The sequence below is a fragment of the Gobius niger genome (genome assembly GCF_951799975.1).
Source record: "Gobius niger genome assembly, chromosome: 13".
Taxonomy (NCBI): domain Eukaryota; kingdom Metazoa; phylum Chordata; class Actinopteri; order Gobiiformes; family Gobiidae; genus Gobius; species Gobius niger.
The window spans coordinates 19,632,868-19,644,444 of NC_136864.1; the positions used below are offsets into that span (position 1 = coordinate 19,632,868).

An 11,577-nucleotide genomic window follows, 5' to 3' on the forward strand; every position below is an offset into this window, starting at 1 on the left:
TATCAGCAGCGCCCTCGAGTGGCGAGAGCAGGTTATTACATTCAGAGTGTGGCAGACAGTCACAAAGCCGCAGAGGCAGGTCGTACAGTGGCCCTAATTCAGTTAAAACAAAACAAAGTTACTCTGTGCGGCAAAATCTTCACGTTGACACACAAAATGGATGTAGTTTGAGTTTCATCATTTTTGTAGCCAGTATTTTGGGGGAAATACTGGAATAATGACATAAATATTTCATAATTTATGTCATTACTGAATCATCAATCAGACTTGTGTGTCCCAACAGTTCACTCACAATATTATTTTATATTCGTTCTATAAAATGATTTCAAAGTAACGTTACTTGAGTACATTTTCTAGCTACTCCCCCCACCTCTGCATAGCCGCCAGTAGATGGCAGGACTCATCAATATAATGATCTTGAGAATATTTCCATTCTGATTGCAGATCATGTGGAATCTGCATTGACAGTGAATCAGACTTACAGGTTTAGTGTTAAAATATGAGTATACACAAATACATTACAATATCAGAAGTGTTTTTAATTCTAATTGTCATAGACCAACAACAGGGGCCACCAATTACATTTTCCCAAAGGCTAATTCTTTTCTTGTCAAACATCTGCATCTTATATTTTTAAATGTGAACTAAGCCGTGTTAATTAAGTCTCTAAGGGTCAAATGAGAGTGCTGGGGGGCCAGATATGGGCCTCAGGACGCCTTTTGGGGTTTACTGACATTACACATTGTGTAGCCTACAACTACATGTGATACTTTCTTAGACCATGAAGTTAATCATTTATCTAGGATATTGTAACTCAGTGATGTAAGACTGTATCTCTAACTCTGTGGTTTCAAATCTACAGTTCATGTGTCTTCTTTGTGTTCAGCCTCAGTGGTGAGCTCCACTGCCATCTGAGAGTTGTCCCCGATAATAATGTACCGTGCGTTTGTAATGTTGATTTGTGGGTGCTGCTGTTGCGACCAGGGTCTCCCATCGGGCCCCACCCTCTGTTCTGGGACAAGGTATCTCTCATTCATGAGGCTTAGCCTCTGTTGCTCCAGCATGATCATGGCTCTGTACTCCTCATTCTCCCTCACTTGCTGCTGGTTGGAGATTTTTAACTTCTCTTGCCTCTCTTTGAGTGTTTTTACTTTCTGCACTTTCATCCACTCCCCTCTTTGACGCTTAATTCTCGTTGGATTCAGGGCTTGTTGTATCTTTCTCTCAAAGTGTTTGTTTTCCACCAAAGGTATTAAGGTTTTAAGCACCATGGGGAATTCCTCTCTGGGCATGGCGTTACTTTGTGGCAGTAGTGGTATGACAGTGTCACGCTTGGCTGGATTGTGGATGGAGTTTATCAGAGCGGAGTTCGTCTTCATTTCGAGAAAGCTGTTGAAGTTGGTTGTGAGGAGGAGGAGGGTGAATGCAGAGTTGTTAATAGCATCCTCTATACAACTGATGGTGTATTTTCCAGGCACTTCAAATTCATTGGTAAAAGTGGCACCGTCGCCTTTAATAATGTCCTCCAGCCTCTCTTTCATATCCTCTGCCATCTCTGCATCCTGTTGCGCATGCAGTATAACAAATGAATAAAAGTTTACTTCCTCCTGCTCTGGTTCTTCTTGCGCTGTGGCCTCAAAAGGTTCTTCAGGAGAAGGTTTGCTGGTTGCCTCAGTTGGAAATTTGAACTCCACTTGCCCGTGCAAATTAGAGCTTGGTTTGATGCTGGGATCTGACTGACTCCTGGTCATAGAACTCCCTGGTGTGGCCAGAGCCTCTGTAGAAGGAAGGCTTATCTCCAGATGGGATGGGAATGAAGGAACTGAACTTGTGCTCTGGAGAGAAGTCGGCACGTTGCTCCATGAGTGAGACTCTGCTAAACCTGTTGTTGCAGAAGGATTGCCTGTGTCTGCTTTGCTTTGAGACCTAGACACTAACTTGAGATTGTTGAATGTGCTCAGAAATTCCACTATCTCAGGTCCGCAAACCTGTTTAGCCTCTTCCATAAAGTGGTTGTATTTCAAAACATTGGAGTCGCTCGACTCACAAGGGAATGCTCGCTTGTATGCCAAATATAGCAGATCCCGATCACACAGTCCATGCTGGGTCAAAACTTTAAAAACTCGTGCCAGTGTCACTAAAGACTCAGATTCTTGGAAATTTCCACAGAGAACTTTATATTCCTCAATGTTTGTTGTGTTTCTTTGCCATTTCTCCAACAGGTGTTTTGCAAGGACGTTTTGACTCTGTGCTTGGAGCTTTTCCAAAGCTTGCAGCACTCTCTGCAGAATGAACAGGCACAATGCATGTACAATATCTTCTTCAGTGGTCTGGCCCAGCTGGTATGTCAGGCTGCACAGTCGCTCCGGAGGTGCCTTGAGAAGTAAGTCTATCACCTCTTTCACTCCTGTTCCTGGATCACTCACCGGCTGACTCATCTTCAAGGCTTTTGCTGCAGCTCTATGCCATCACATGTCCGGTGTAGCCTTTGAACTGGGAGGCGCTCAGTCCATTCTGGAAACCTTAATCAACAGAGATAAATGTCTCTGTTTAAGTTTACATTGACTATAATCAAAAGAACCTTGATTTTTCAGGTTAAACTGAAAGTGTAAAATCACTTACGTCGCCTCAGAGCAGCAGGCAGTTGAAATAAGGAAGTAAACCGGAAAATGTGTCACCAAGAACAGTCCAAGTTTTAAACATTATGAAACAAAAACTTTCTTACTGAAACATGTAGGCTTCAGTACAGACACGTGGAGCAGGTCTTAAAAGCCCCTTAACTTGACAAACGTCCAGATCTTGTCTGGTGTGTGCTTAACCGCACCTCTTGCAGGTCAGGCCACTGAGAACAAGCACAATGATGATGTCACAGCCTGCTAGGGGAAGTCATAAGGGACAAAAAGGTTATAGGTGAGCATGGGTAGTACTTTTGCAATTTTAATGCAAATTTCCGTAATATATCTCAAAAATGCACACATTTACATATAATAAACAAATGATTAATTATCATTAATTATTATATAAGATTATTATGGAGCCAACCTTTGTACACACTTAGTACAAAATGTGCATTTCTTCTTTGTATGTTTCAAATATTCTGATATAAATGCTAAAAATACCATAAAGTCTGACAATTGGTGAACATTTTACTTATTAACAAACAGATGTAATGCAACGTGTAATAAAATGGTAATAATGATGATTGGTGTTGATGATGATTGAATGGTAATGATAATTACTCATGGGAAATGGACACTTAGCTGTCATTCTACTTTATTTTATGATGGTATGATTAATCTTTACCCTAACCCAGACTTTTCACTAGTTATGATGCTATGATGAGAGAGAAAATAAGGAACATATCAAATCCAATTCTCATTCACAACTTAGTCCATTTACTTCCTCTTTTTCCTGTCTATTGGCCTCCACCACGAAACACAAATAAGATTCTGTTTAATTCCTGTTGATTCCTTGTGCACAATGGGAGAAGCAATCTGCCGTGTGAGTGCCGGTGTATTTTTATCCAGAGAGGAAAGCTCCAACCCTGTATTTACCAGGGGTGGGGTCACAGCGACAGCGCTCAGTCCCTCAGAGCAGCGCAGACAGACCGGCTCTGTTCTTACAGCTACACTGGTTAACAGCTATATTTACTGTATAACCACTTCTGAGGGATCACTGCAGTTACAAGAAGTGTGATTCAGACTGCTAGAATATGATGATTAAAAAGCAAAAATATGGTATTTGTCTTGGTTTTATCATGGCAAATTCGGCTGCATTGGAAAAGCATTAAGGCCTTTTTTGTGTGTGTCTAAAAAATCTTCTGCTTTCAAAGTGTTGCTTGTTGTTTTATATGTAAAAATCCTCAACATCACTGATATTACAATAGGAGTTTATCCCATGATGAGATTTGAAAGGTGGCATCAGGCTAACTACATAGTTTTAATACTCGCTTTGGTTTCAGCACGGAGTATATAGATTGAGGTTTTGGCAACCTAAAAGAGAAGCCTATGTAATTAATCTAGTCTTTATGGCTTTCCACTTCACACATCCATAGAAAACTATTTGTTTCTATGTGGATTACCTCACAGACACAAGCAAACCTAATCTATGTTTTGTGAATAGTACAATGCTTGGCCCCTTGTCAATGTAAAGAACATAATTTATAGCTATGTAATTTATGTATTTTCAGTACTAACCAATATAGTCTCAAATCTGACTGAGGTCAGTTAGACATAGGGCTGAAATAACAAACTTAGATAGTAGGGCTCAGCAATTAATCGAAATTTAATTAAAATCGCAATCTCTACTTTGGTATATATAGGACTGTATTATCCACAGGTTTACAGCCACCTGTTTGACACAAACAATACCTAGTTTTGGAGTTTGGATGAGACAATGGAAGACCTTTGTGTGTTAAATGAAACTGGAGGAAAGCATTGTTTTTTGTTTGAGCGGAGGTTTGAATAAAAGATGTATCTAATTTTATGAATCAGCAATGTAATGGAATCGAAAATCGAGATCGATCAATATGAGGAAAATAATCGTGATTATATCTTTTCAAAAATCGCCCAGCCCTATTAGTTAGTAATCATTACTAAAACATTCAATATTTGCTGTCTTTTCTAAGGCACACCTTTCATGAATGTGTTAGAATGAGCAGAAGTAGTGGGACTTAAAGGTACAGATAAGAAGGGTTGGTTTATAAGAAACAATTGTCATTCAGTGGAAAAAATTACTTTGTATAAGCTAATCCATGCGAGCACAGGTTATGGATGTGGGAAAGGAGGAGATTAGAGTCCACGGATATAGAACAATACCACATCAAGTACCTTAATTCTCTGTTTTTGCACTATATGGTCTCGAATCTTGTGACTTGTATCTAGTTTTAAAACAGCCAAAAGTACTGCAACTTTCTGAAACAAGTCTAATTTGTCACTTGTGCTCTTTCTGTGTTACATATGCAAACACTGCCTCAGGATCATCCTTTGCTTATGTAACGCGCTGCCAAATGTCCATCTTTATTGAGGTCACTTCTTTCAACAAGACACGCGCTCCGCTAGCAGCTGCGTTAGTCAGCCTGCCCGTAAATTTGCCTTCACCTTCGGGCCAAAGCACGGAGTCAGCGGTCTTGTCAGTTCAACCCCATGCAGCATCAAATCTATTCTGACTGCCTATTTTAATATCGCATCTAAAGAAATAATGCAAGTATTTGCAGATATAAGTGATTGGCTCGCAGGCGTGGGAGAGAGTCGTGGGCTAGACACTCAAGGGTCATGTCTAAGGAGCTTTGGGGCCAGGCAAGAGAATAGGAGGCCCTTCTTAGACAGGGACTATGGATTAGGATGAAAGAAGAAGTGTTGGGGGATGCTCGATCTGCCTCAATGTTGGCATCATGCATTTGCACAAAACCTTTTTTTCTTTGTTTTTTTTCCTTCTTTTTAAATTAAGTAGCCTTAGATATACGGATAAGAAGAGACAACGCAGTAGAGGTAGACAAGTTATATTAAATGGGTGATCGATACACGGGCTGTTTAGTATGCACTTTGTAAGAGGCCTCCTCTTTTTCCCAGACACTCGATTCGTCACACATGCTAAGAGAATTTAACACACTCCGATCGGACAGGGTAATACATGCCCCGCCAACATGTACATGCGAAGATACCGGCCCATTCAAACCGCCATTGGCACCCCGCACTCTGGCCCCTTTTTGGAAGCAGTGAATGAAACACCTGCACTTGCTGAGGTACCGGCCAAAAAAACTCCCATGCTTGTAGTGGAGATTGTAATATAATGTGCTCTCTGGGAAAAACAACATGTACATTTTTATCTCAATAACCCCATAAACTAACGTCCGGAATAGCAACTGGAAGGACATGCAGTTTTTATTATTGTTGGCTTTTGTTTTGTATGTGTTAAGTTTTAAAGCAGTATTCTTTGTGACATTTGCAAGTCAGAGTTCCATATCAATTTCACATCTACATACAGCATTACACTCAACAAACTAGGAGGGTAGTTTGTTGCCAAGACAACTCAGAAATTAAAGGGAAAATGTCTGTTTTAGAGCCCATAAGGAAAAAAAGTTAATATTTTGATATGATGCTATGGTAAACTTGATATAATGGGATAATACTATAACAAGGTATGCTATAAAGTAATCACACATTTATTCATTCTTGTTCTTATAGGCCCACAAGTTTCTGTTATTCTTTGGTCATATATTCGCCTATTGCATCTATTAAAGAGAACTGTCTGACACAACTCTGCAACATCACAGCGAGACTTTATGAGGTTGACATCAAAGGCCCAGCAGATCTGAGCCCATGAGACAGCTAACTAGCCTTAATTCAGGATGCAAAGGTAAACGAGGCGGCCCGGGGAAAGTGCAGCAGGGATGGAGAGAGACGTGTCTACTGTACCACACCGGACCATGCTTGGCTGAGCATTTAGGGCAGGCCAACAACAATGCATAATACAGCCTCTGGTGATGGGGGGATGGATCCAACGCTGGCAACACCCCCCACCTCATATTCGCACAGAGTCCCACAGACATGCACACACACTGGCGGTCTATGCTCATATCAACCGAAAGGCTTTGATCAGCGTGACAGGAAGGGCACTCGCCTCGGAGGAATTAGCTAACTCTTGCCTCACTAAAAGAACATCCACGATGATCACAGAGGCAGCACAGGGAGAGGGAGGCAGTCTGATATTTAAGTTCATTAATATGGTAAATGTATGAATATGATTTGTTCCAGTTCAGTGTCCAGAGTGGCATGTCCACAGTGGCATGATGATAACCGCGGAAACCGGGGATGTGCTGAAATTCAGGTTGCATGTATAATCCGGCAGTTTTAATAGGCTGGTAATCTGCACAAGTCATTTACATAGGCATTTAAATTGGCTCAGTGTCCTCGTAGACTTTTCATGGATATGCGGCATGAAAGAAGGCCTATATGGAGAGGCCGTCCTTCCTTCGTCGGTTCAACTGATCAGTGCAGCAAGGGTCAGATCTAAACAGGGCCATAAACTGTAAATTCTGGTGAGGAAACGTACTGTTTTTTTCAATCTTTGCTCAAGTAAACTTTAATTTGGATTATTACAAGACTGACGGACATAGTGTTTCAGTCTTTTTGCCATGAAAATATATATAGCCTATGTATCATTTTTGTGTTTGCAGGGAAAACCAAATTCCTTGCTACAGCCAAAACGTCATATCACATTTGTCTGACACTTAATAAGTTCATAATACAAGTGAAGTATATAACACCATGCAATTACAACTTGCACTTGATTGCAGGTCCATAACGTCAACTACATTTAAAATCATTGTGTAACTATTACCTAAATACTGGTTTCAAAACTGTGTCACTTGAATTTGCAGGCATCCTTTTCATACTCTTGATTTAATTTAATTGCATTGTCGCAGTTATGTAATAAACTAGAAATCTACAAGCAATTGACATTGACATCCAGCAGCAATAGATTCAGTGGTTTGTGTTCCGATGACTGAATACAGCACAGATCCTATTTCCAGAATATGAGCACAAAGTAAAGAAACAAACACACAAGTTGCATTGTAAAAACAGAGCTAGAAGAAGAAAGAATAAATGGCTCTCATCTGACTGCACTCCACATTAAACTCAGCCCATCCAAACGGCAAATCCCTGTCACTTTTGTCCGTCTCTGAGCCCCGCGGATGCTCAGCTTGTACAGCAGATGCACACAGCCGAAGCGGGAGAGCCATGAAAGCACTGGGAAATTCATTACATATTCCTACCCCCCTCCGCTCTCCATAATCACCACAATTAGCAGACATCTGCAGTGACTCCGAAAGCCGGCAGTGTATCGAGGCAATCAGGGCGGCTTCACCCACAGCCGCCGCAGCAGCCCCTTCTGTGATGGGCCTCATCCTGAAGGGAAGGGGTCCATTACAAACTCAGGCATTAATTGAGACAGAGAATAAGCTGCTGGCATGGCACGGGGAGGAGAGCCAACAGGAGGCAGTGTGGATGGAGGTGGTCTGGAGATGGAGAGGACTGTGGCATAATGGAGAATTAAATGGGAAAGACAACAGCAATGAACAAAACAAGTTCCAAAACACCACTTATTGTGACTGTAAAAGGCTTCAATGGGAACTTTGGACAGGCTGACAGCTTTGGAAAATGCACCGAAATTAAACTAAAATCTGCATTCAAACTGCTCCAAGCTTTATTTTAGAATTTGGCTGGAAATGCAACAAAATGATATTCATTATTTCTGAAACTGTCATACAAATGGTGGAGTGCTGGTTCTGAAAAGGACTGCAGGAGCTCTAGTCAGACAAACAAATTGCAATATATTCTGTATTGAAACACCTTTCAATCAAAGTCTAATGTTCACTACATGAGTTCTTAGTCACCTAAACCAGTGGTTCTCAGCCAGTATGGCGTCGAGACTCACCATCACCCACAATGATAAGGTCAATAAGAATTTTATTAGCTTTTTTTCATTCATTGTTGAGGATGAATAAGCATCAAATAAGCCTGTAAAGTGGAAAACATGAAGAAAACAATAGACTGGGGCAGTGTTTTTTTGTACTTTTGTAGAAGAACCCCTGACGTAAACCATCATCATTATCAAACTTACACAAATCACTTTTCCCATTATTGGATCTTCTGACACATTCACTTTGTTAGATACATTTTTCCTGTACAATGGTGTAAATGATGACAGCATATTCTCAACTAGCAATTTAAACAATAATAATGGCAAATACTAGGAAGGTGGCTTTTAACAGCAACAGAGATCATAGGATAGACTGGGACAACAACAAAAAAGAAAACAGTAACAGCTACGTTGATTATTAAGGAGAACAAAAAGTACTGCAGTGCTAATTTCTCTTTTCAACAACATTTCCACAATATTTTGCACAAATGTTTTCCACTAAACACCACCGAGGCGTGTGGAGCGGCCCTCTGTACGTGCTCCATCTGTAGAGGCTGACAGCTCATTACTAAAGCAGTTGGAGATGCCACTGCGACTGAGCGCAGTATGGTATGGCTCTTGTATTAGGCCTGACACGTCGTCATGGAAATCAAAGTAACATGTTGGACACTTGCTTCAGAGATTCACGGGCCCGCAGCGTCCTTCATGTAACATGGATTTATCAATTTAAATGTGTCCAGAAGTGCTTTTAATGATCAGAAAGGTTTAAAGAGTAGATGATTTCTAATTCTCGATCTTGGGGTCAGGACCTAAAATAAAGTCCTAAAAGCTTCTTGACTGGAGCTTACAGACTGTGGGCCAGGGTAAGGTCTAATTTGAAAGCTAAGACCTACAAAACTCATCGAAGATTTTGTTGCCACTTATTCACCGCTTTTTCGCCACATTTTTGTTGCTTTTTGGTTGCGTTTACGTTCATTGCCTCTTGTGATCGGTTAAGGTGGGGGTTAAGAGGTTAAGGAATGGCATTTCACGTACTTCACACTGATCGAAGCATATGATGTGCAAATGGTGATAAGGTCGCCAATGTATCATGTAGGGCTCACTGGGGGAAAAACGTTTAGAACCACTGATCGCAATGATCATAGTCACATTATATATTCTAGGTCTTTTGATCATAAATAACAAACAAAAATGAAAGTGTCAGCATGCTGAGCATTATCTGATGACAACATTTAAAAAAATGGGGAGAGCAGTCATCTAAAACTCAGCAAGGTGAGAAACAGGCAAAAGCATTAGTCAGACTGATCGTTAACCACAACACATACTGTATCTCAATGCTTTGATCATAAAACTAATTTTGAAACGCTCCCACTAATTATCGAACAATAGATCCATTATTTGGAGATAAACTGCTACAATTTTTAAATATTACGAGTTCAGTGGTAACATTTGCACATATACACCCACACAAAAAACTGCGAGCTTGATTAATAGGGAAAATGAAAGCATAAAGGAAATTAAATCAATGCTGAAGAAAGACACAAATTCAATCGAGGTGCTCTGCTTCTACAACCATGATACAAAGTCAAAATATAAGTAAAACTCATTTCTTCGAGTCACTGAAGAAAAACACACTTACACACCATGGAGGTGGGATTAGTGGTATTCTCCAGGTAGCCTATGTTTAAGACTCTGTTTTTATCATGTTTTTGCCCTGTTTTGGGCGAGTCTTGTTTAGTCTCTGACATAGTTTTAAATAACTCTGACAATTGTTGAAATCCTGGTTGAAATAGGCGCTAGTGGATAGCTAGTTTAGCTGTGGATGTGACAGATGAAAGTACTTATCTCATCTGCTCCTTTTAACTTTAGAATTATAATTTGTGTTTAATTGATTTCATTTGTCTTATAAATTTAATTTTATGTCATGTCTTTAATCGGTAAAACACTTGGAATTGCTTTGTGTACAGTGCCATGCCTTGTTCATGGTTTAACTGTGAAACTGCAAAGGGGTTGACTGTGAGAAATGTGGCAGCAAAGCTGTGCCAAACTGACCTCCACCTGAGCACTCACTCAAACACAATTGCCACATTAATACAAGGATCAAGTGTTTTGCCCAAGGACACAACAGCAATGCGTACTCATATATGGGATCAAATTACACTCTGGTTAGACAACCACTCAACTCTAACTCTGCACTCAGGCACATTCATGAGCAAAAATACAAAAATAGAGGCATAATTCTAAAGTATCCAAAAACTGTAATGATAAAATGTTTAGGCTATACTGGTCCTGGTTCTAATACATGGTAGTGTGAGAGGTGATCTGTGACGAAATGTATTCAATCATAGGATGTGATTAGGACTTCACTTTGTGCACTCATCACTATCGTGCAAGTGTCCTAATTTAAATGTCTTAGACTGGGCCAACCTTTCTTTCAAACCATCTCCTCCTGATTGAGGAGGCTGCTCCCAGGCCTGCCTCCAACTGGGGCGCGGATGTGAGAAAAGGAGGAACACGAGAAAGCTTTGAGCATTATTGATTCAGCCCAGTACACTCTCAGCGAGAATATTTCTGAGGATCTGAAGAGAGAATTATCCATGCACCATTTCCTTTTCCCTACTCTACAATGAGGATAACTCTGTTCTTCAACCTCAAAGCCAAATCAAAAAGAGATTTTTCTGTTTATAGAAACCCCCAATAACTTTGAATTAGTAACACGTGCCGCAGTACATACTACAGATTCATGTGAATCTGACAAGGACACATTACACTTTAGAATCACAAAGAACATCCACTAGATGAGAATGAAAAGGCGTGTGTCATTAAGTGCGTATTGCCTCTTATGCCCTCACCGTATCCACTCTCGTCCACTCCCAGGTTTCTCTCTCCAGAATGATACACGATGGACCCTTCTTTCTGTCCCCACCCACTTGTGCACGCAGTGTCCAATAACAACGATTCATTTTATCAATCCACCCCCCTCGACCCAATCAGACTCGTCCAAAATCACCGGATGCCCTCCCCCCTCTCTTCTTCCCCGCGCCTCTCCCGTTGACGCGTACGTAACTCCGTGTATCGAAAAGCCCGGTGTTCAGTCTGTGTGTGGAGTAAGTGCACGGTCTGTACTGATGGAGTGGATGAGAGTTTTCATTT

At 40.8% G+C, this 11,577-nt stretch overlaps 1 protein-coding gene across 4 annotated transcripts; it reads right to left on the bottom strand.

The window, feature by feature from the left end:
- Positions 1–810: 810 nt before the first annotated feature.
- ticam1 (TIR domain containing adaptor molecule 1) lies at positions 811–11,297 on the bottom strand. 4 transcript variants are annotated; one of them, XM_079568611.1, is made up of 2 exons: positions 11,277–11,297; positions 811–2,522 (listed from the first exon to the last, which is right to left on the bottom strand). In XM_079568611.1, exon 2 carries the CDS (start codon positions 2,436–2,438, stop codon positions 864–866), a length of 1,575 nt encoding a protein of 524 aa, XP_079424737.1. In that variant the 5' UTR covers positions 2,439–2,522; positions 11,277–11,297; the 3' UTR covers positions 811–863. The 4 variants fall into 4 exon arrangements, with proteins under 4 accessions (XP_079424737.1, XP_079424735.1, XP_079424734.1 ...); XM_079568609.1 differs by lacking the exon at positions 11,277–11,297 and adding an exon at positions 2,726–2,967; XM_079568608.1 differs by lacking the exon at positions 11,277–11,297 and adding an exon at positions 2,623–2,967.
- Between the last annotated feature and the right edge of the window lie 280 nt (positions 11,298–11,577).